This window comes from Salvia hispanica, chromosome 6, assembly GCF_029641045.1.
Source record: "Salvia hispanica isolate PSC_SH4W2 chromosome 6, Shi_PSC_v1, whole genome shotgun sequence".
Taxonomy (NCBI): Eukaryota; Viridiplantae; Streptophyta; class Magnoliopsida; order Lamiales; family Lamiaceae; genus Salvia; species Salvia hispanica.
The window spans coordinates 26,023,526-26,047,747 of record NC_142697.1 but is presented as its reverse complement, the minus strand read 5'-3'; the positions used below and the strand labels follow the sequence as shown (position 1 = coordinate 26,047,747).

The window sequence follows — 24,222 nt, the reverse complement described above, 5'->3', positions numbered from 1 at the left end:
GCCACTCCTTTTTCGGGCGTTGGCAGCTCTGCAAGCAGCCACCCATTTGTTGGCATTTCCGTTAAGTCGTTTCCATCGATCCTTCAAAGAGTCCATATTTCTTTTGTTAATTTCACCTGGATTTTCTGCTTGGCAGACATGATACAATTTATGGACATTTAGCCATAATGTATCTCCCTTCTGATTTTTACCACGCACACTATCTTCGCTTGCGTAGACCCAAGAAGACATAAGTGCTATGTCTTCTTTCACACCCCAACTTAGATTTTTTGAGCTCCTCTGATTTTTGTTCGCTTGTTGGACATCTCCGAACAAATTGCGGGTGATATTTCCAGACGTGGGAATTTCAGTAGATGTAGGAATTTGGCTTAAATTTGGAGAAAATTCAAGGTTTTGTGAATACTCCGGATTTGAAAAAAATTGAGAGTTTGGATATTCTGATAATTGTTGATAATTTTGGGAATTTTGATGGTTTGAGAAACAAGGACGATAGTCTGGATAATTTGGATCCATGAAACCAAATTTATCAAAACAAGAATGAAAAGAAAGTTATTTGTTTGTGAAGAGTTTTGCATGCTTAGTGGGACATATATAGAAAAAATGAAGCACAATAAAAAAGTAGCAAATAATAAAGAAATAATAAAAAAAATAACAATTAATCATAAATAAAATGAACTAGTTCACGTGAATTTTTCAGAAAATGGGCTGACATGAATGTTTGGAAGAATAATTCACATGAGTTTTGAAATGATATATAAAGACAAAACTAATAGTAATTAAATAAATTAAAATTAATCACTTAAAGTAATAAAAATTTCATAAATTCACAATATTCAAAATATTCAAAAGTATTTAGATTTCATATTTATAGATTACAATTCTAAGACATGTACATTATTAAATAAAATAGCGATAATCAATAATTAATAGTAGTAAATAAGAAAAGTAAAAATAATAATACAGGAAACCAATGAAAATTCGACATGTGTCATTGCCTTCACTTTTGTATGGGCCGGCTGACGAGCCTTGAAAATGGGGGTTGGGTTTGATAATTTTATTTTTGCTTTATTTTTAATACTTCCTATTTTGTCTTATATGCTCCACCCCCATCTCATAGTCACCGATGGGGGTGGTCTAAGGAGGAGGATTATCCATACTTTTATAGATGAGTTCATTATCTAGTCATGTAGGACAAGATGAGTTTTAACACGCCCCCTCACATGTGAACCGGAATGACACATCGGAATTCCATCACATGGGTAAGTAAGAGAAGAGATAAAAAGATAAAATTCATCATCGACTTGTGTCTGCTCTGATATCATATTAGAAATTGACCACTCACCACTTAAACGGCCTTGCAAGGGGAGAGTTATCTATACTTTTATAGATGAGTTAGGATCGTTGTCAAGTCGATATAAGACAAGATTTAAGATTTTTAACACCTGCTTTTCATAATATTTCTTAAAACTCGTGCCAAAATGAAATGAGATTCCTATTAGCTGACAGAGAGAGTATTAATTAGTGTAAAGGCCCCGATGTTAAACATTCTTTTTTGAACCGAAGGGAACTTTCTTGAAGTCACAATTTATATAAGTTAACTGATATCAAATTTAATAGAGTTTCCTAATCTTTATAAGTTAACATTAATGTTTGTTTCTCTCAACTCTCCAACTTTTTAAAAGCAAAATTAAGAGTAAATTTAAATTATTGAAAATTACGAAAAAATGTATTTAATTTTTTCAGTGAAATAAATTAATTAGTTTTATTTTAGGTAAAATCTGAAATTGCAAAAAAAAAAAAAAATACTGTTGACAATTGAAACTAAAAAATAATATTAGAACTATTTCACATTGGTGTACAAAGAGAACTGAAATCAGTATATAAGTCTCATGGGTCCTCCTCCTATCACCAATTGGTTTTCGGTTGGAACCCATGGATTTCTTCATGGTATCAGAGCGGGTCGCCGACTGTGAGTCAAATTTAACTGACCCAGCAGTATATCTGGGCCGAAACCGAAAAAAAATGACTGACCCAGCAGTATATCTGGGCTTAAAATTTGGGCCAGTGGTCCAACCGATCGGAAAAAGATTGGGCCAATCGTCCAACCGATTAGAAAAAGGTCTGACCCCTCCAAGGTTCACCTTGAAGGGTTTGAGGGAGGGTGTTGGCAATTGAAACTAAAAAATAATATTAGAACTATCCCACATAGAAAAAGGTCCAACCCCTTCAAGGTGAAATCCCACATAGAAAAAGGTCCAACCCCTCCAAGGTTCACCTGTCCCATATAGAAAAAGGTCCAACCCCTTCAAGGTGAAATCCCACATAGAAAAAGGTCCAACCCCTCCAAGATTCACCTGTCCCATATAGAAAAAGGTCCAACCCCTTCAAGGTGAAATCCCACATAGAAAAAGGTCCAACCCCTTCAAGGTGAATTCCAAGGTTCACCTTGAAGGGTTTGAGGGAAGGTGTTGGCAATTGAAACTAAAAAATAATATTAGAACTATCCCACATCGGTGTATAAAGAGAACTGAACTGAAATCCGTAGTATATAAATCTCGCCCTCCTCCTATCACCAATTGATTTTAGAATGGAACCCATAGATTTCTATCAAATACTTATAATTGGAAAACGGTCACGTGTAACTCGCCTCTCCCACCGCAAATCTGTGTATGTTGGCTTGGGATTGGGAATCCCCAATTGTGGTTGATTTTGGCGGTGGCAGTTGCATTTGCAGAAGCAGCTCCCAAATTCAGCAACAATTGTGAATTAATCGATCTATTAGGGCTTCAACTGACAGACGAAATCAGCAACAAGCTCGTTCATGGCTCGGAGTCACTGCTTCTTTGACTCCGGGGCTCTCTCGCCGGCGTTTGCTCTGAGGCCTGCATCTCCGCCTCCGAATCTGAATTCCCACTTCTCAACTCAACCTCACTGCGCCAGACTCAATCTCATTACGAGACCAGCAGTTGAGACGGCCGCCATTAACGGCAGCGACGGCGCCAGAGTGTACGTCGTGTCTGATTTGCACACCGATTACTCGGAAAACATGTCCTGGCTCAGCTCCTTACCCAGCCACAACGACCGCCAAAGCGTTCTCCTTGTTGCTGGCGATGTGGCCGAGACTCACCAGAATTTCGTCGTGTCAATGTCCATTTTGAGAGACAAATTCGACCGCGTCTTCTTCGTCCCTGGAAATCACGATCTATGGCTCCGCAGGGAAAAAATTGATTACGTAAGTCTACTTTTAATCAACAAATATTTCGACGAGCTGTTAAATTCGTATCAAATTCAATGTGAATACCGATCTCTCTCTCTCTCTGTTTAGTTGAGTTCGCTTGATAAGCTGGATAAATTGTTGGAGGCGTGTGAAAAGCTCGGTGTGGAGACAAAACCTAGCATGGTTGATGGTGTAGGAATTATCCCATTATACTCCTGGTATCATGAGGTAGAAATATGTTTGATTATTAATAATGCTGCTGCCTTGAATTTTGATATGGATCTCAATCGCTTATTTATTTTTATTGTTCGCTGTATGGATTTTTTTTGTCTAGAGCTTTGATGAAGAAAGAGACATAACTGGAATCCGAATTCCATCTTTGGCGATGGTGATTAACTTTCTTTCTCCTAGTAAGGACTTCACATCTCTGTCTAATTGCACAGAGATTGAACTTTTTTTGTGGCTATCTGGAGATTTGTTAAATGACACATTGTTTTCAAGTGGTCAGCCACATTTTCTCATTTTATTTAGTTCACTCAAAACTAAGCCATATGCTAGTAAGACACGGTAGTGGATTGGCTTTTTCGTCCCGATATTGCACTACTTATTATACTTGGAGAGTATGAGATAAGATGTTGCTTGTTTGGTGTACAGGCATGTAAGGACTACCACGTATGTAAATGGCCTGACGAACTAAAAAATGGAGATACTTCCCTTGCAATGTATTTTGATTCTTTGAATGATGAAAACATTGGTGTAGTTGATGATATCTTGAAGAAGTGCACTCATATAATCTCATTCTCTCACTTTCTTCCAAGGTGAGTAACTCGAACTTGGAATCCTATCTTGTACTCTGCAATGTGCATAGTTGTCATACAATTGCAAAGATTTGGTTTTTGGCTGCTACTTGTTTTACACCTGGTGTTGGTCCTTTTGCCTTAAGTATGTTCCAGGGAATTTGCCTCTGTAATGAGTTCCTTATCAGGTACTGTATAACATAGTACCTGCGTTGTCTTCATGTAAATATATGCTAAGAATGTATCTCAATTCTTATCCTTTTACAAACCACAGTTGATATCAAATTCCAATCATACCTTTCAGTAGTACTCCTAACTTGTAAGCTATTTTCTGCAGGCAAGAGTTATGTCCAGAAAAAAGAATGCTCTTCTATCCCAACCTTCCAAAAGTTATTGGCTCGAAATATCTTGAGAAACGAATAAGAGCGATACATGGAGCAGAAGGGCAGCTACCAGCTTGTCATGTGTTTGGTCACACTCATTTCTGTTGGGATGCTGTTCTTGAGGGTATCAGGTGATTGAAATAATTTTAAAAATAATCTCAATTAGCTGTGGCACTTTATTGTAACCAGTCATGGTGCTCCCCTGCAAACACCATGCTACCTCTTCTGAGTATCAGAGTATCATTTGTTAAGTGAGTTAAAACATTCATGATTCAGTTCATTACTAATATTATGATGGTAAAATTATTGTTGATGGTAGCATGATTCATGTGGCTTTAATTTGATGACTTTCTCCCTGGACATATGAAGCACAATAGTTTTGATGTTTCTTAGTAGTATATGTTATCTGGATTAAAATTACCCGTTGAGTCAAATCTATGTATTCTTATGAAAATTGCAGGTATGTACAAGCACCTCTAGCTTATCCAAGGGAAAGAAACAGAAGAATGAATGGAGGTGAAGATTGGCTGCCATTTTGCATTTACTCAAGTGGGAATTTCTCGGAGAAGCTCTCGCCTTGCTACTGGTCTGATCATTACTCTGTGAACCCCAGAACACCCGACATCACTGAACTTGCTCCCTGGGTCGCCAGGTTTTACTCCAAAGCCTGATAACTTATCTTATTCTTGCTTCTGCTTTCTGTGTAGTACCCAAAAGGAAAACTGATATATGAACTTGTACATTTTATATTATGATATATTTATTGTTTTAATTTTGTGATCTGAAGCAAGAGAGTTTACTCTATGTTTACGTGATACAAACAAGTTTTATCGTGCCCAATCGTGCCAAATTTGTATACACCTCTATTGTAGAAAGTAGAGAACAGTCGAAAAATGGTTGAATGTTATTAGCCAATTTATTGTATTTCTCATCGGAAGCAGCCGTGATAATAACATACAGAGTTGAAGCAAATACAATCACAAAAACGGCTCCAGATATACAAACTGCAGACGCACACAGTTAAGTGTCCCATCACAGTATGTATGAGATTTGAGTTGCTCTGCTCACTGCAAGTTTAGCAGATAGCATAAAAGGTCGAGGAAGCACAAGTTATCAACCAGCTATGATGATTTTCGACTCTTCTTTTCTTCAACACCTGATTGTGCAAACCTTAGTCTTAAGACTTGAAGGACGTCTTCGATCTGAACTCCTTTCACAGACAGCAACACCATTGCATGATAGAGCACATCTGCCATTTCAGAGGCGGTCCTAGTTTGGTCCTCATTTTCCTCCAGTGTTCGGCATAACTCATCCGCCTCTTCCCTGCAGAGAAAGAAACACAGAACTAAGGCTTAGAGTTCACTACTTCTATCTCAGTTGCCAAATAGTATAAAGTACACTTATGCAAGGCAAACCTAACCTGATCTTTGAGCACAATAGCTTCTCATCAAGCAAAAGCCGCTTGGTCCAAGAAGGTTTGCTGTCTGGGTTTTCTGTTAACTCTTCTTTTCGTTTTGATATAGTTGATTCCAATGCATATAGAGTCGTTAATGCAAGTTTACTACCATCAACCTATACGAGAAAAATTATTGATCAACATACTTGCACTAATTCAGTAAGAGTTAATAAAGGCAATCAGTTGAAATATGTGTTACCGGAGGATCGTTTATGATGTTATCCACTGAAGTATAGTAACATGTCTCAGCCCCAGTGTGACAAGTTGGTCCATCAGGCTTACCAAGATATATGATCTGAAATATGAGTGAAGTTATCATTTCATGATGGTAAAAGACTAAGATACATAGAACTATAATACCCAGAAAAAACTAAGAAGTAACTTACAGAATCGCGGTCACAATCTAAAAAGACATCAGAAACATTGATGAAATTCATCGAGGTCTCTCCCTTTGTCCATAAAGTTGATCGTGACCTGCTATAGAATGTAGCCTTTTTGGAGGAAATAGTCTTCAAAAGAGCCTCTTTGTTGACAAACCCTTGCATTAAAACCGCTCCAGTATCAACATTCTGAGCTATTGCCACTGCTAAACCTTTGTCGTCCCACTTGACACTATCCAACAAGGGATCAACCTATATATTGATCCAGTAGTTAGACAGGTACTGAAAGATCAACGTATACTACAAAATAAATGTTGAACTATGATCATAGAGGAAAAACTTATAAATTTATCCTTTTCAAACATGTCTATCCACATCCCTCCCCCCAACAACACACAAAGAATAACTGAAGAAACATAGAAAATATTGTGTCCAGATGTAGCTCAGGAACCATGGAGTTTGATTATAGAGCAACGATGAACACTTACTTTCATATACCAAGACATTCAACGGTCTAAGCAACAAGTGAAACATTAGACACCTGCCAATGTCTGGTATATTAATACACGAGATAAGCGAAGAAACATAGAATATGTTGTGATCAGATGTAGCTCAGGAACCACGATGTTTGATTATAGAGCAACGATGAACACTAACTTTCATATACCAAGACATTCAACGGTCTAAGCAACCAGTGAAACATTAGACACCTGCCAATGTCTGGCGTATTATAAACTTAACAATATCAGACAAATGTGATGTGACTCTTTAGCTTCTTCCACTCTAGTACATGAATTACCTAAAGTAAAACAAGAATATATGTTCTTCAAATGTTGTGTTCAGATGTAGCTCGTGTGACCATTTAAGTTCGATCATCAAGCAACAATGAACACTATATCATGTCTACCAGACATTCAACGGTCCCCGCAACCAGGACAGCGGTCGACACCTGCCAGTGTCTGGCCCATTAAAAAAATCTATTTAAAACTCACAAATTCATGATAGCCAATACAGCAAGCTTCCAAGCAATTAACACATACCCAACCTTTCATGTAAGTCACCATCAGGACAAATTCCAGTAAAAGGGAACTTCTAGACTAGAAGCAAGCCAAAAACAAACTAAATAAGTAAAAGTATGTTGCACTATGTCAAGATTTAGCTTGAGTCAAAGAGTAAGACCAGCACATCAGCTCCAGCCAGAGCATGACAAAATTTTAGTTAATTACAAGAGAATATTATAAATTAACAAATGTGGGGTCCAGATGTAGCTCAAATAATTATAAGGATAACTACTAAGCAACGATGAACACCTCCAAGAGAAAGCATAATGGCGGATGAGTAACCCATCCACCAGCACCCTTCTCTATCTTTAATTTCCCAGATATGTAACAGCATTCACCAGAAGAAACTAATGAGCACCTGACTAACATGTGGTGTTAAGGCTAATAGGTGTAAGTGAACCAGTAAAAGAAGTACGACAATAATCAAAGATACAGATAAAAACAATGAACAATGAAATCAAGCCAATCAAGTTCTCTCAATGAAATTACACATAAATGGAAACATGTTACCTTGGCTTCTACATGTGAAATCGGGCTGGAAGTTCTGAGGCAACAATACGCAGGAGAGGCCCTTGTGTTGAGTCCACTAGACGAGCCAAAAATGTGGCCTTTTGGGTTTACTTTTGGAAGTTGAAAGTAATTGGCATATGGAACCGCCATTGACTATCAATCGACCTGAAACAAATAACAACCAAAACCACCTCAATGAGAAAAAAAAACTGCAACCTTTTTTGCATCAAGTGCGGGGAGAATCGTGGGAAATAAAAATGTGCAGACTTCCCACAAAACTAAAACAAAAAATGAATCAAAATAAAGGGCTTAACATTCTTCTAAGAATTGTACATACTGAGATCCGTCATCAGCTAGAGACGCGCAGAAATTACACCGAAAAGAAAATTTGAAATCCAAGTAGGTGAAAAAGGGGGGTTTTCTCTAAACCTAATAAAAAATCGATATCCAGGCACAACAATTATCTATTGTGCAAAGGACTGTGCTTCCAGGTTAGATCTAGAGCGTTGTTCTATAAATACAAAACCATCTTTGTAGCCAAAATTTAAAAAAACAACAGTTGGCGAAATCGAGTAAATACATTTCTGTGAGCGAGAATAAGAAGGCATTAATCCTGAATATTTCAAATTTGTCGCCGAAATGCATCATCTCTGGCAAACGATGACGTATCGGTGCATATTGTTACCTAGAGTCGGAGATTGCTGAAGAGTGGATGGTAGGAGAGCAGGAAATGAGAAGAGAAGACAGCGAGACTTTTGCTAGTACGGCTACTGCGAGTCGAGACAGGTAAATTCAATGAAAATAGACGTCGGCGAGTGACGTCAGCTGGTGATGGTGAGATGCAGAGAAGAAGTGAGAGTGAGAAGCGGCGGCGCCTCCACTAAATTTTCTAGGAGAAGGATGAACAGATATGTGTTTTGGAGATTTTATATTTACTATTAAATTCATTGATTAATGGGCTTAGGCCCATTTACTTCAAATATATTTTCAATTCTTGGACTGGACTTATTTACAGATTATTGGGCCATCATTACCCATAAATCTCAAATCTGGTTGATTTAATTTGGTTTTAAGAGTTAATTACAGAGTTACCCATAAAAAATAACCAAATTGACTAGTTACAATTATTGTATCCGCCAAGAGAATATAGGGTCAGAATAATATGACAAGATGATATATAAAAGCATCTTACCAACTAGTATGCTGCACTTTATCGTCATGAATTTCTTGCTTGATATCGTACAAAGAGGCACATACACATCGGCTCGAAATGGATTAATATTTCAGATGTTTATTTTATTATATTCATAATTACTAGAGCATTTATTTCATAACCATCGCTATCATCTTGTTAGCCATCACATGAGAAAAAAAATCATAAATTAGTTGTTGTCACCTTATTATTGTATTGGAAACAATTTTTATTTGTTATATGGGAGCACTCCAGTTTATATTAATCTTGGAGAAAAAATAATTGTTTAAAAATTAAACGTTAGACGATAATCAAAGGTTTTGATTTTGAACTTTAATGAGTGGCTACCAAGGAATACATTTTCAAAGTTGCATGATTTTTGTGTGAGGTTGAACTTTTTCAATATGAATTAGGAGTACTATATTATGTCATAATTTCATTATTCATTAATGGTTACCTACAAGTGTCTGTTGTAATATCTATTCCCTCCTATATTTGTTCTTTTCTTTGGCCCGAAGTTTCGTGATCCCGCAGTAGCATATATAGGCACTATTTTTTGCATAAATAATTGAAGACTTTTAAAAATTGTAAACGCCTTTATTTTATTGCATATAAACACGCAATTTCCAAATCATACTCTTTCCACGGATAACCATCCATGTTTTACCATTTTTGTGTATTTTTCTAGAATGTATTTTATCATATAAAGTTATAAACTAACTTTTATTCATTCTTCTAAACCGGACTTTTAGTTTTTTATTAAATATTTTTCTTCTCAATCTAGCTAAAATGCGGTGAGATATTATAATAGAGAACGAAACGTATTTCAAAATAATAGTTCTTTGGAAGCATTACTAAAATGATTAAGGTTTCTTGTAGCAATGTACCATTCCATTTTCAAAGAGGTTTAATTGGCTGGTTTAAATTCCATTAACAAGTTTATTGACCTACATCTCCTCCAAACAATCATATTTTTCATATTTTTGTAAGATAAACCCAATAAGCATATGAATATTTTCCTTTTCCTTCATTTATGGTTATGAGTCTAACTGTCTATGACCTCATGCAACGTGCAATTGCAATGTAAGCCGACTCATAAAATATTGTTTAACTAATTAACTATTCCGTAAACAATTCTTTATTTTATGTAAAAAACTCGAACCCACGTGACTCATTATTAAAAAAAATTAATAAATAATTTATCCTGTTACGATACCGATTCAAATTCAATTTCTTGGATATAAAACAGTCAATAAACTCCAAACCAGACCCCTTCCAAATAAACTTGGATTCCACTCTAGAAATCACAAATGACGTAAATACCCCTATAAATGCGTAATGCGTGACTACACTTTTCGTCCCAAGATAATCCAAATAAGTAGCGTGAAAGGGCAAAACCGTCAAACAACAGCACCGCCATCAAACAATCTCTCTCCATAAAAAACCTCAACGCTAAGAAACACATAAGCTGACCGACCACCTTAAACTATAAAACCATCGGCTCCTCCAAATCCAATAAAAATTACTCACGCACTAAACCAGAGGCTGTGTTTTCCGTTGGCCCTCTTCTCTATATAGTATTATTTCATTCTACAGTATATATTTGTTTCCACCGTATTTCTTACCTATCCTCCACCAAACAAACCCTTCCCACTTTTGATTTCTGTTTTAATCTCGTAAAGTTTGAGTCTTGCAAAATGGGTTTCTCACTTCTTCAATCTTTCTTGAGGTATTGATTCATTTTAGACATAGATTTGCTTCTGTAGATTTTTTTTAGGTGTCGTTTTCAGAATCTAGCAATGGCCGCCCCAATTCCTCCAGCTAGTCTTAATTTATTAGGTTGCTGACTTTTTGAAAAATTAGACTTTTTCTAATCGATTAGCAAATTCTAGTTTTCCTACCTTGTTGGAAGTGTCGATCAAGCAAAACTCTTGTCGCGATGTGCAGCGAAAAATTCGACGACAATTTGATCTCTGGATCAAATCACGATTCAATCGAGAAGAAGAGCAAAAAACTGACGCTGTTTGAAGATCTCGTAGAAGATTCAGCCGCCTTGGATTCGAATTGTTACCCCTCCGACTGCGAGAGCGGCGTTTCCGGCGGCGAAAACGACCGAAATTCACAAGGGATTCATGGGATAATCGCGAAGAAGCTGGTGTCGAGCTTGAGCTCGAGCGGATTCGATGCAAGAGTTGAGGGGCTTCGTCGGATTGATTTCTCGAGCTTCACGAGCAGAGCAAAGCTTCAATCTTTCTGCATATATTCGAAGGCGGTTGAGATGAAGTGCAACGGCGATGCCAATGTGAGATACGCGTGGTTTGGAGCTTCTAAAGCTGAGATTACTGCGATTCTCTCTCACGGTTTCTCCCTTCCGACCAGCAATGGGACTCACGGATTTGGAGTTCATCTCTCCCCCGTTGATCATCCTGTTCATAGGTAATCATTATTTTACTATCATTGTTACTATTTGGCTTGTCTTTGTCTGGATTAGTTGATGTTAATGTTTGTTGTTTGTGTGTGTTCAGTTTGGCATTGGATGGTGCTGATGAGAATGGCCTAATGCACATGTTGCTTTGCCGGGTGATAATGGGGAAAATGGAGGCTGTTTTGAGTGGCTCCGATCAATACAATCCAAGCTGCGAAGAGTTTGATTCCGGATGCGATGATTTAGCCTCTCCTCGGAGATACATTGTGTGGTGTTCGCGGATGAACACTCACATCTTGCCCGAATACATGATCAGTTTCAAAGCATCGTATCAAGGTGAGGACTTTTAGACAACTGGTGTGGAGTTTATAGACTGAATTGGATCTTTTCATGTTCTCTTGTAAGTAACAACTAATCTGATTGCAGAAAAACAGAGGAAGTTGCAGCAGCCTCCGAGGGTTCCTAGGTCGGATTGGATGCCGTTCCCCAGTCTCATTGCAGCGATGTCCAAGTTCTTGCCTCGTGATGCCATTGAATCGATTTCGAAGCTTCATAGTGCCTACAGGGTATGGATTTTTCTTGATTTATGACTAGGGAAGTGTCTGATTTCTTCATGGTTTTGAACTTGGTTTGATCTTTGATTTGCAGAAGCAGAAGGTGACACGCCACGAAATGATTCGACGTGTGAGGGATATAGCAGGGGACAAGTTGCTGATGGCCATCATAAAATCTTATAGGAGCAAGGTATGCAGATGGAATTTGGCCTAACAAGAACTTGGTTTAATGTTGATGTCTGAGTTTGGTGATGTTCAGTTCTAGATTCTATTTCACTAAACTGGTGTTTGCTTATCTATGGTGCAGACAAAATCACATCTTTGAGCAAGTGAACAGAGCAAGTTTGAGTGAAGAATACTAGTTAGTTGATGGCGATTAGAAGTATTATGCGTGAAGTTGACAGCCTAACATAGATTGTACATACAATGAAGATCACTTAGAGTTCTTGATAGGGAGTAGTACTATTTACCTCAGGGGTTGTCATTTCTAGAATTATGTTTTGATAATTAGCTCAAGAATTTGAAGCGGTTGAAATTTTTACTTTGCATATTGCTACACTTATTAAGTCAGTTGCACGTCACCAATCAAGCAATTTTCACAATCATCTTATCCGTCTCATTTTCGGTGAAATATAATTTTACGATAAAACTGCGTGACCAAAATTTGGACAACCAAATTCTGGTTTAATATAAAAAAAACCGGTTTGTTTATAATGTCCGTTTTAATAGTAATTGCATTTACTTTGCTGCCCTTATAACAAAACTTTCCAAATTGGCGCCTGTTTTTCTTCGTTTTCCCTCTCTCTCTCATTTCATCTTTCCATGATTATTGATGTTAATGCCAACTGTCCAATACAATCATCCATATCTATATCTCTATTTCATGCGTTATTTTTTCAATTTTTCCTTTTCTTCCATTTTCTTCTCCCCATAAATTGCAACAACCACGTCCACAATTTTCCTATATTATCAGCAAAAATCCATATTTATTCTCTCTCCCCTCTCTCTCATTTCTTCTCCCACACCAATGGCAACAATTCATATATATTTATATACTCTAAGATTTAGTTTATTTAAGCAAAATAACTAAAAGTGTTAAAATTTATAGTAATAAAACCAAAAATATTTTTAAAAAAAGTGGTATTCTATTATAATAAAGATAAATATATATAAACTCTAAATACATAACACCCCTAAATTTTAATACTCCGTATGCCTAAATCAGTTTTGTTCACATTGATTTTGTTATTGGTTATAATATTATTTGATTACTAAATTATCCTTAAATACAAAATACCTAAATACTTCAATGTATCAAATATGCTATTTCAAATATGCAAATTTATTTGAATCAACATATACGTTAGATGACTAATTTTAAATTTACATGAAAATTTCTTTTCATCACATTTCCAACAAAATTCAATGAAAAAAGAATGAATTTGTTCATTCCCATTAAACAGCCAAACTTAGGATATTCTTCATATTGAATGGTCGTAAGCAAAAACTAATTCTCTTAGTTTTGAGTCAGTTCACCGCTGAGAATTGGAAGGAATATTGATAAACTTGTACTCCATAAATTATACATAATATTTTAATTATTTTAAATTTAAAACAAAATTATAGTAACTATTAAAATTAATCAGTCATCTCAGTGCCCGTATGTCGTGATTTGCTATCAATCTTTCTATGATAATGGTGCAATCTACATGATCTTGGAGTATATGGATGGAGGGTCTCTTGCAGATTTCCTTAAGAAAGTCAATAAAATCCCATAGCCTTATCTGGCTGCTATATGCAAACAATTACCGGCTATTGCGCGTGTAATCACACCGTGTTCTCTATGTCTAATACTACTTGTTACGTTAAAATTCCCGCCATGCCATTATAGATACTCAAAGGTCTCTGGTATCTTCATCACGTACATATCATCCACAGGGACTTGAAACCTTCAAATTTGCTGATAAATCACAGAGGTGATTGCAAGATCACTGACTTTGGAATCAGTATAATACTTGCCAACACGCTGGGTCAAGCTAATACTTTCGTTGGTACTTACAACTACATGTCTGTGAGTACTCTTCCCATTACATGAGTTAACAATACCCACCGATATCATTGTCTTTCATGCTAATATCTTTCCTGTGATTATAAATATAAACGTGCTAACAAGTTTACTCACCTTCATCTCCAAATGTGTGCTCTTATCACTCTTATGTTGTATTTTTTATGCATAACCAAATTTTGTTCTGAACTCTCTATTTTTTATCTTCTGTGTGCTTAGCCTATAGTTATAAAAGTGACATCTGGAGCCTGGATTTGGTTCTCCTCGAGTGTGCAACAGGAGAATTTCCATATTCTGCACCTCAGGCAGAGGGATGGATCAATGTCTACTAGTTGATGGAAACCATTGTCAATAAGCCTGTGCCTCATCCATCTCCAGATCTATTTTCTCCGGAGTTCTGTTCATTTATTTCTGCATGGTAATACACTTAAATCTAATACTCCTACTTTTTGATTAAAAAAAAAAAATTCACCCAGGCTTGAAGTGTACTAAAAATGGTTTTAATACCATAGTGATTTATAATTTTACCTTACTCCTTGGAGTCACATTTCAGAAAAACAGAGATTTCCACAACTCATACTACAATGCAGAAAAATATTTGCAAAGGCTCAACATCCATACTGAAATTAAATCCAATCAAAATCACCTTATGAATAGAAATCAGAAAAGCAGTTATTTTGCAATTCATATAATGCAACCTTACTCCTTGGAGTTACATTTCAGAAAAACAGAGATTTCCACAACTCATACTACAATGCAGAAAGATAATTTGCAATTCATATAATGCAGAAAATATCTAGAGTCTAATCAAAATGGTGATTTTGAAGAAAGAGAGATTTTGCCAGGTTGACACAGTTCATAATGCAGAAAATCTCAATCATATGTAAAAAACATAAGGAACAGAATAAAACTTTAGATACATTCTTCCAAAGATAACAAGACCAAATTACTTAAATTTTGATATCAATAACATATGAAAAAACAAATGTTTCACAAGATGGATTTTCAAGACAAAAATAAATTGTTTCTGTCAAACTAAACAAAGCATATCAGAACAATCTCAAAGTAACTATTTCAAATTCCATACCACCAACTAAACTCGTGGCAATATAATGCATATGCCACATAGTTATAACACAAAATATAGGAATATCAACTTACAGAAGGACCACGAACTCCTCTTCGACCTCGACCACGACCACGACCACGACCTTTCCTATTTTCAGCTGGATCTTTAAATCGAGCAGTCCTCGGCCTTCCTTTGCGAGTGACAACAACTGGATCTAAAATAGGAATATCACTTGCATCAATTTCTATTGCTTCAGATGTATTTTGGCTTTGAAGAGAAATTGTGCCGGCAGGTTTCCATCTCTTAAGATCTCTTTGAATTTCTTTGAACTTATCTTTGACAAAACTGATTTTCTCCTCCGAATCAATTGCCAAATTGCTGCATTTTATAAACTCTTGTTCCATCTCTTGAAATTGTTTATACTCCTTGGACATGTATGGATATGCACCTGCAAAAGAAATGCTAAAATGTGGCCTATATACATCCTTCCGCCATCGCCGCAAAATATATCTTTCGCTGACATGATCAATTTTTTTGAATACCAAAACCTTCAATATATGACAGCAGAAAATACCTTTGTTCTCGAATTTCTTGCAATTGCAATCAAAATAGCCCCCAGCAGGCCGATGCTCAACCATGAAATGTAGCTCGCTGGGAGAGGGATACTTACTCGATGTACGTGTCTCAGTAATATCATATCTATCCATTGAGCTACTATCTGACTCCAACAAAATGAGATTGCAATTCCAAATCTTTTTAACTTGTTTCTGAAGAAGCTCCATGATATTATTAGTGTATACCTTAGCAAATTGTGATTCCCACTTAAACTCTGACACACAAGTGATAGGCCTGCACTTCGTCGAATATTCAGCTTGAAGCTCTTTCCGAATCTTATCGATGATACAAATCTCATATTGCTCAACAAAGATTTTCAAAGTACTCCTCGAATTGATGTAATTATCGAAGAATGCATGCATTGACTCACTTCTTTGAGTCGACATCATGCCAGCCCAAAAGATGTGCTTTGAGTATACTGGCACCCAACTTTGCCTTATTTCATATAAGTTTTTTATCCAACTATTTTCATGTAAGTTATACTTAACTTGAAAATCGAGCCAATTCTTTTCAAATTCCGGAATACTAAAACTGCCATGTATCACTCGATTGAAATCTAAACAAGCCATTTCAAAATTAGCGATACCTCTGAATTTCTTGGAGCTCTTCGAAACAATATGCCATAAACAGAAGCGGTGGATACTGTCAGGCAATACTTCTCTCAATGCAATCGTAATGCTTTCATCTTGATCACTCAAAATTGTCGTTGGTTGAACACTTCCCATTGCGTCCAGCCAATTCCTGAAGAACCATTTGAATGATTCTGCACGCTCGTCGTTCAATAGACAACATCCTAATAGAATGGAGTGGTGGTGATGATTAACCCCTACAACAGTTCCAAAAGGCATATTGTATTGATTGACGAGATAAGTCATGTCAAAGCTCACGACGTCGTGGAAATCCTGGTATGCAGCCCGACTCCGCGGATGAATCCACATGACATGGCGAAGTCTAGAATCATCACCAATATCGATCAGATAAAAGAAGTCTCTATCATTTTGCTGCGGCCTCTTAAACATCTTTTGAATGGCATTAGCATCTCCATCTCCTAGTCTTAGCCTCCGCATTTTGTCAACATGATTTCTGCAATCTCTCGTCGAAGCTCCTAAATTAGATGGCCCGCCGGCAAGAACTTCCATCGTTCTTACACTCTTACATAACCTTGATCCTGCACGATCATATGCCTCTAAAAGGACCTTCAAATGAGTTGTCAGGTGCCTATGTGCCGGCATAAATTCTGAAAGTTGTGGCTCTAGATCGTGGTTATGCTCATTGCAAAATGTTGAAATCTTCCAATTGCCGTTGTCCTGTTTTATCGCATTCAAACGAGCAGTACAATTGATTTTCTTAGTGTATTTCTTTACATTTGGCTTTCGGGCCCTTCCGCATGCGAGCAAAAGATACTTATCATCACGTGCAGTTCTTGTTATAATACTAAATCCCTTTACCTTCGCAAAAGCTTGATATGTTGCAAAGAGCCGTTCTCTACTTTCAAACTCTAAACCAGATTGAGGCCCATTTTTCATGAACTCTTCACATGCATGCTTATCAGCTCCAAATAAATCTTCTTCATCCTCCATATTCTCATCTCCATCTTCTTCAATTTGGTTTGAAAGTTCATAGGAATCTCCATCATCTTCATTCATAACTTCATGCTCCATGCTATTTTCGCTTTCGGCGGAAGATCCAAAAAGTTCATGCATCATATCCCTTCTAACAGCATCTATAATTTAAAAAAAAAAGTTTTTGCATTAGCAACAAAGAGGACAATACTAGAATAATCTTGTGTCTCATTTCATATAAAACTTCTAACACATAAACTCATTATTCAATCCTGTGTCTTATTTCATACATAAAAGTTTAGACTAATGACAACGACAACCATAAACTTACCACCAGTTGAAAGTGGAGTCTCCGGGTTCGCATGATAATCTTGAGTCGAAGTTGTTGGGGATGCCATTCCTCACCTCACTGTCCAAAGAAAAACTTCTTGTGAAGAAATTTAGCAGATTCCAGAAAAAGAATAAAAATGGGTATGCTATGGAGCTTTAACTTTCTGTAATAGTGAAAAAAAGAAAAGGAGGGAAGGAAGCAGAAGACGAGCAGATTTTAGTTGCCGTCTTTTCAATGAACATTGTTTATTGATTATATTTGAATAATTTTATTACATGGAGTAGTTTTTATTTTTTAATTGTTTATATTGGTTGATAAGGCTAATTTCATGCATCGGTATGTGCAAAGTAATGTTATAATTTGCTGGGTCTAACACGTTTACTAAGCCAGGTGCGTGAAGAAAATGGCTAGATCGAGGAAGTTATGGAGGAGATGGTCTAGCAGGAGAATGGAACGAAATGAGCAGGAATTACGAGGAAATTGGCGTGATAAAGGGAGTCTACAGCTGAGGGCAACAAAGTCATTATCAATTCCTCGCTGGACCCACTAAAACGCCTATAAATAGAGAGGAGCATGCAGCGCAAGGGAGAGTTTTTTACTCTTCTTAGCTCATACATTTACACACACACTTGGGAAAAATTCTGGGGATAATCGTGATAGGGGGGGTACTTTCTAAAGATCTCGAGTTTGGTAACACCGTCCTAGTGAGGGCGAAGATACAATTGTTTTAATTTCAGCTGTTTTTGCTAGTTTCCACCGTCGAACTTCACTTTTGGGAGTCGACTTTGATGTTGATGATGTTTAACTGCTTATCGCTCATGGATCTGAGTTTAGCTGTTTAATTTCAAGTTATTTTGCTTAGATCTCTCTGCTGTTAGCGTAATTCTTAAATTGCTATGTCGATCTCTGCTTATTTCGTTATTGAGGTGTTTGATGTGGAGTTTGGTGACAGATCTGTGGTTGATTGAGTGTTCGGAGCTTAAATTTGTAAATCTGACGTGATGGAGAATTTCTTCTGTTTGGAGTCCGTGTCGGACGCTTGGATCCGGAGTGGATTTAGCGTCTGAAGTTGGTTTTGGCGTGTGAAAGAAACAGTAGTTGATAGACTTGTTTTATTTCCTTTGTTTTCTATTCCACTTCGTCTAGGTATGCAGATCTGTTAAGTTCTTCGTTATTTATGCATAGATTTGATTTCAAGTTAGTAGCCCTGTTTTTTATTTGCTTATGTGTTTTCTCAAGAAGTTTTATGCGAATTTGGTTGTAGAAGACGATGTCACTGTCAGTTAGTACGAGAGTTAGTTATTCTGCCACTTTCCAGTCGTACTCTGCTTTTTCTTAGATGTGGTCCCACCGTAGAATTATCTCCTAGGTCTAGCTGTTAGGTTAAGTTTCTTTCTAATATTCCCAAGTCAAGTTAATTTTAATTTTCCTCAACCCAAGAAAATGCGTGGCAGCAGCCAACACCAAAAATACTCCCAAATCCTTGATTACGAGTCTTACGCATCCTTCTCTGTGGGATCGATCCCTACTTCCCTATACTAGGTTTAGTAAAGTGGTTGAGGGTTTTTGAAGCGGGGAAGTACTTGTGTGTCCGACGACCGGGATTCCGCACAACCTACGAGTTCCTAGACCAAGTGATCTAGTGGACTTGCTGGATCTGGGGAACCTGCCTTATTTGAATATCGCAACACTGCACACACACTACACTTGTACTGTCACATCCCAAGTAGCTTCATTGGTCTAGGAGTATATTAGAAAAAATCATCGCTTCTTCGATTATTGAATACTTGAATTATGATTAAATTCTGTGCTAATTCATGCTCATATTAAATTTTATTGTTGTAGGAGTATATTATTAAAAAATCGTTATGTTTATTTCATATGTATTTCATTAATGAATCTCAATTATGTGGAATTACACATTAATTATTCTCCAACGTATTTTTCGAATATATTCCCTTATGTTTGGATTTTAGATCTATGGAGAGGTATTTTCGAAAATATATTGTGGTTCTTCTAGTGCTACTGTAAATCAAGAAAAAAAAAGTTGATTCATATTTGGACGAGATTGAAATTAATACAAAATTTTACAAATAGTTTTAATCATGTGAAAGGATTCTAAGTCGTTTTTTAAATATGGATATCCGTATGAATCTACTATCGCTCGCATGGAAAGATAATATCCCTTAAATTATAATGTATTTTTATAATATTAATTATTTAAGGAAAATTGGTCTTTAAAACCATGAACTTTGTCTAAAATTTGGTATTTCCCATGAATTTTGAAATTGGTAATATCATAAATTGACTATTGAGTATAGTTTAATTTATATAGAAATGAGAACGTGCTAGATTTAACTCACTCTAAGCAAAACAAACACAATTATAACAAAAATTATTCGAAAAATTCATACTCCAATTATTAGAACATGATATATTGTGATTTTTTAAACTCATTTCATCCCATAGAAATAGATCATATTTCATTTTTCATTCATGCCATAAAAATATTCCTTATCTAATATGGTAGTAACTTTTTTTTACTTTTTTTTTTAATGTGCCTTACAATCAAATTACTTTTTAATATGTTTATGATTTAATAGTGTAGAAATTTAATTAGTGATTATTCTCATCTAACCCCTTTAAAAAACGTTTGTATTTGATTAAATAAATTTTGAATACATTTAAGAGGTTTGTGTTAAAATAACAACACCTCTTAAAGTGACACAGTGACATTACATATACAGGAATATTATAAACGCTACACAGCTATACTATAAACGATACACAGCTATACTATGAACGATACACAACAATCTATAGATTGTTGTATAGCGTGTTGGATATTGTTGGCCGAGAAAAATTGATGTATATAGTGTAGCATATTGCTGGCCTTTTTTTGTTAGGCCTTTTTTTTCCACGTGACAGCTTATTATTCGTCCACGTGTACAAATGATTGGTTAGAAATGATGGTATGATGTTATTTTAAGAGGTGGTGGCAACTAACACTCCACCATTTAAGATGATCTAATATTACAAACAAAATAGATCAATTAGTAATTTATTTCCATCCAACCTTTGTTTTATTTGGTTCGTAAGAGAAATACTAACGACATTAGTCTCGATTGAGATCCAATGTTGAAAATAGATAAATCAAACCTCCTCATTGCCATTTAATGTTGCAACATAAATAAAACAATTAGTAAATTATTGTCATCTAGTAACTATTTTATTTGTAACAAAAATATAAATGAAATTAGTCTTGATTGTTGCAAAATAGATGGATCAATTAGTGATTTAATATAAATAAAAACACTAATGACATTGTCTTCATTTATTAGAGAAATCTTAATAACAATATTCTTTGGTTAAATGGAATTTTGAATGTGCTTGTTATCTGATATTGCAAATAAATTTATTCTCATCCCAACCCCTTATTAGTACTTGACTAAATAATTTTTTGAATATACTTATGATCTAATATTACAAACAAGATAGATTTAATGACAAAATGATAAGAAACAAATGAATAAACCAAAATATAGAATAATAAGTTTTTTTTTTTATCATCCTGTTCATTTAATTGAAATATGATTAAAATAAGTTAGTGGAATGTGTGACCTATATATCATTTATAGTAAAAGTGAACTGAAACTTTTATTTACGAGCAGACCAAAATCATAAAACAATTATCATATTCATAAACAGAGGAAGTATCCTTTTTTTTTATATATAAAAATAACAAAACTAGCTAAAAGAACAAGTAATTTATAATATATTAACATTATATGAGTATGTTTATTGGTATGACGTTGCACAAACTCTTTATAATATCACATCATAAAATTATAAATATGAGTTATGTATAAGGACGGAATCAGAATTTTATATAAGCCGGTGTTAATATGATAAAATTAAAAGTTCAAAATTTAATAAACTTATTTCAAACATTATGAAACTGACCAAAATTTTACTAAGTTTTTTAATTTGAACGAATATTATTCCATATAAAATTATACGAAAATTTTGTATTTGAAATTCAATTTGTAATTGTGTTTTCATAATGCCATAAAATCTTAATATAAATAAAAAGGTAAGAATAGTAAAAGATGAAAATTATGTAGTCTAATAAAAAATAAAACCATGTGATTTTATATTATTTAAATGACTACTAACATTATATACTCCCTCCGTCCCAGTTTAAGCGACGCATTTTGCCATAAAAGTCCATCCCAATTTAGGAGTCACGTTTAGAATCTTCCATATTTGGACATAAAATTTTACCCCATTATTCATCAAAATTACACCCAAATGCCATTATCTACGTAAAAATAAATAAAAAAAAATGAAAAACCAAAAAGTCAAATCATCTGACTTTCCACCAACTCACTTCATTTATTACACACTCCATCAGTGTCTTGAAAACCGGACCGCACCGGCTGGTCGAACCGGTTCGACAGCGAACCTGCGTCCATTACAGTCTGGTTCATCGCATAAAACCGCCAACACATTGAGCCGTTTTGAACCGGATGAGCCGGCCGATTCGACCATGAACCGCTGGCCTGTTGGACCGGTTTTGTTTATTATATTTCAGTAAACTAATTTATAATATTGTTTATTATTTTTTCAAACCAACTAATTTATTCGGATCAGAAGAAAGAGAAAAAATTATAGAAAGAGATAAATATATTTATATAAAAAATCGAATAAGAGAACAAAATTATGATGATATTCCATGTCATCTGTCGCTTACAAGGTGCTCACCTAAAGGTCCGCAGCACATCAATCCTCTATATATAGTTATGTATAATTTTTAGAGTGAACTTAAAAAATGGTCCCTGGACTATGGGTTTATCTCGCTCATAGTCCCTTGACTTTAAAAATATCGCCAGTAGTCCCTGGACTAAGGGTTTATCTCGAAATTGGTCCTTTTGACTTTTTTTTTTTTACGAAAATGCCTATTTGAGGGGCTTTGAGGATTTTGGACAATTTGGTCTTTTTACACTTTTAACATTTTAAATCTAATATTATTTCAGTTATGTACTAAATTTGATATTATTTCAAAATTATCAGTCTTCTTCCATTTTGTCATCCTTCACTTTGTTTTTTATTTCAATATTATATTTAATTTTATAAAATTAAATTTTAAATTTTAATTTTTAAATATCAATAAAATTTTTAATTAAACTATTAATTCATAGACACTATAAATATTGATTAAAACTATTAATTTTTGTTATTTAATATAATATTCAGCTGAATTGAAGAAGTACACACAAATAATATTAATCATGATGGAAAAATAAGAGCTATTCTATTTAGCCTTCGTTCGGTTTTTATAATTGCTTGTGATTGAATATTATGAAGTTGACTAAAAATTTGATTCTACTAAAATTTTTATATAGGAGTATTTTTGTTGAAAATTACTAGTAAATTTTGATTGTTTTCAAATTAATAAACGAAAATTATATTAGTCATACATTAGATGCATATTTATTTCAGAATAAATCGTGTTATATGAAATATTTATGATTAAAGCTATTAAATATTGATTATGACTATTATTTTTTTATTTTATAATTCACTAAATTTTAATGTTATAAATATAAATTTTGATAAAATTCAACCATATCTTGTTACAAATTTATATATATTTAAGGGTTTTTGGCTTTTTAAACCAAAACCTTTCCCCGAATTCCGGTTTTTCCCATGAACTATGAGATTTGTTTTTAAAACCACGAACTTTCATTTCGTTGGGATTTTCCCTCGGCGGGTCAACAACGAAACCCGGGTTGTCTACGTGTCAATTTTAATCCTATTTGTCATTAAATTGATTACTTAGATCATATTTGGCACAATAATACATACAGTCACAATTATTACATAACAAATGACAACTTTTGAATAAACAAAACACAACTTTAACATTTTGAATTATGCTATTCGGGTCGGAAATGTGCTATTCGGGTCGGGTTGGGAAAATCCTAACGAAATGAAAGTTCGTGGTTTTAAAAACAAATCTCATAGTTCATGGGAAAAACCGGAATTCACGGAAAGATTTTGGTTTAAAAAGCCAAAAACCCTATATTTAATTGTATATGCTATAGTAAAACGGTCCGACCAGTTGAACCGTGAACTAGTAGCTTTGCCGGTTCGCTTACCAGTCTGGTTTTCAAAACATTGCACTCCACCAACTCACTTCATTTAGTACACACTCCATCAATTTCTTAAAACTCGTGTCATAAATTATTCTAACTCCTAAACTGGGGACGGATGGAGTATTACATAATTGTGATATTATGGAGATACTTAAAATAATTTGTTAATTATGAAGTATAAATTAATTATTGAACTATAAATGCAAGAAAAATTAGCAAATACAATTATTCCAAAAATAAAAAAATAGGAGTACAAATTTGAGTACTCCCAAATCTCTCGAAACACACAAAATATTACTAAGAATTACTCCATCGGTCCCCGATTAAGAGTCACACTTTTCCATTTCAGTCCGTCCCTAATTAAGAGTCCTACTTCATTTTTACCATAAATAGTAAGTAGGTATCACATTCCACTAACTCAATTCACTCACATTTTATTATAAAATC

General features: G+C 35.0%; 4 protein-coding genes and 1 pseudogene across 5 annotated transcripts; 3 read left to right on the top strand and 2 right to left on the bottom strand.

The window, feature by feature from the left end:
* The first annotated feature begins 2,647 nt into the window (after window positions 1–2,647).
* LOC125205195 (uncharacterized) lies at window positions 2,648–5,169 on the top strand. Its single transcript, XM_048104019.2, has 6 exons — window positions 2,648–3,232; window positions 3,326–3,445; window positions 3,552–3,605; window positions 3,872–4,035; window positions 4,352–4,528; window positions 4,858–5,169. Exons 1-6 carry the CDS (start codon window positions 2,822–2,824, stop codon window positions 5,066–5,068), a joined length of 1,137 nt encoding a protein of 378 aa, XP_047959976.1. The 5' UTR covers window positions 2,648–2,821; the 3' UTR covers window positions 5,069–5,169.
* Window positions 5,170–5,282: 113 nt separating this feature from the next.
* On the bottom strand, window positions 5,283–8,713 carry AT-IE (histidine biosynthesis bifunctional protein (HISIE)). Of its 2 annotated transcripts, none has more exons than XM_048104021.2 (6): window positions 8,490–8,713; window positions 7,805–7,969; window positions 6,240–6,485; window positions 6,053–6,148; window positions 5,818–5,969; window positions 5,283–5,720 (listed from the first exon to the last, which is right to left on the bottom strand). In XM_048104021.2, exons 2-6 carry the CDS (start codon window positions 7,952–7,954, stop codon window positions 5,519–5,521), a joined length of 846 nt encoding a protein of 281 aa, XP_047959978.1. In that variant the 5' UTR covers window positions 7,955–7,969; window positions 8,490–8,713; the 3' UTR covers window positions 5,283–5,518. The 2 variants fall into 2 exon arrangements, with proteins under 2 accessions (XP_047959978.1, XP_047959979.1); XM_048104022.2 differs by lacking the exon at window positions 8,490–8,713 and adding an exon at window positions 6,722–6,774 and having other exon boundaries at window positions 7,805–7,926.
* A 1,752-nt stretch (window positions 8,714–10,465) lies between these two features.
* Window positions 10,466–12,545, top strand: LOC125204171 (putative inactive poly [ADP-ribose] polymerase SRO5). Its single transcript, XM_048102744.2, has 6 exons — window positions 10,466–10,725; window positions 10,944–11,432; window positions 11,522–11,757; window positions 11,848–11,987; window positions 12,070–12,165; window positions 12,283–12,545. Exons 1-6 carry the CDS (start codon window positions 10,694–10,696, stop codon window positions 12,298–12,300), a joined length of 1,011 nt encoding a protein of 336 aa, XP_047958701.1. The 5' UTR covers window positions 10,466–10,693; the 3' UTR covers window positions 12,301–12,545.
* A 1,052-nt stretch (window positions 12,546–13,597) lies between these two features.
* LOC125206449 (mitogen-activated protein kinase kinase SIPKK pseudogene) lies at window positions 13,598–14,462 on the top strand (annotated as a pseudogene).
* Window positions 14,463–15,192: 730 nt separating this feature from the next.
* On the bottom strand, window positions 15,193–17,684 carry LOC125206448 (protein FAR-RED IMPAIRED RESPONSE 1-like). Its single transcript, XM_048105702.1, has 3 exons — window positions 17,618–17,684; window positions 15,684–17,447; window positions 15,193–15,557 (listed from the first exon to the last, which is right to left on the bottom strand). Exons 1-3 carry the CDS (start codon window positions 17,682–17,684, stop codon window positions 15,193–15,195), a joined length of 2,196 nt encoding a protein of 731 aa, XP_047961659.1.
* Window positions 17,685–24,222: the final 6,538 nt, after the last annotated feature.

What these genes read in the sequence shown, in the direction of transcription:
- LOC125205195 (XM_048104019.2), top strand. Translation starts at nt 2,822, where the DNA reads ATGGCTCGGAGTCACTGCTTCTTTGACTCCGGGGCTCTCTCGCCGGCG. An exon ending in GCAGGGAAAAAATTGATTAC is followed by an intron (nt 3,233 to 3,325) that starts GTAAGTCTACTT and finishes CTCTCTGTTTAG; the next exon opens with TTGAGTTCGCTTGATAAGCT. An exon ending in GAATTCCATCTTTGGCGATG is followed by an intron (nt 3,606 to 3,871) that starts GTGATTAACTTT and finishes TTTGGTGTACAG; the next exon opens with GCATGTAAGGACTACCACGT.
- AT-IE (XM_048104021.2), bottom strand. Translation starts at nt 7,954, where the DNA reads ATGGCGGTTCCATATGCCAATTACTTTCAACTTCCAAAAGTAAACCCA. An exon ending in TTTCACATGTAGAAGCCAAG is followed by an intron (nt 6,486 to 7,804) that starts GTAACATGTTTC and finishes ATCAATATATAG; the next exon opens with GTTGATCCCTTGTTGGATAG. An exon ending in ACATCATAAACGATCCTCCG is followed by an intron (nt 5,970 to 6,052) that starts GTAACACATATT and finishes TTTCTCGTATAG; the next exon opens with GTTGATGGTAGTAAACTTGC.
- LOC125204171 (XM_048102744.2), top strand. Translation starts at nt 10,694, where the DNA reads ATGGGTTTCTCACTTCTTCAATCTTTCTTGAG. An exon ending in GTTGATCATCCTGTTCATAG is followed by an intron (nt 11,433 to 11,521) that starts GTAATCATTATT and finishes GTGTGTGTTCAG; the next exon opens with TTTGGCATTGGATGGTGCTG. An exon ending in AGCTTCATAGTGCCTACAGG is followed by an intron (nt 11,988 to 12,069) that starts GTATGGATTTTT and finishes TTTGATTTGCAG; the next exon opens with AAGCAGAAGGTGACACGCCA.
- LOC125206448 (XM_048105702.1), bottom strand. Translation starts at nt 17,684, where the DNA reads ATGGCATCCCCAACAACTTCGACTCAAGATTATCATGCGAACCCGGAG. An exon ending in GACTCCACTTTCAACTGGTG is followed by an intron (nt 17,448 to 17,617) that starts GTAAGTTTATGG and finishes TTTAAATTATAG; the next exon opens with ATGCTGTTAGAAGGGATATG. An exon ending in CAAGAAATTCGAGAACAAAG is followed by an intron (nt 15,558 to 15,683) that starts GTATTTTCTGCT and finishes TTTCTTTTGCAG; the next exon opens with GTGCATATCCATACATGTCC.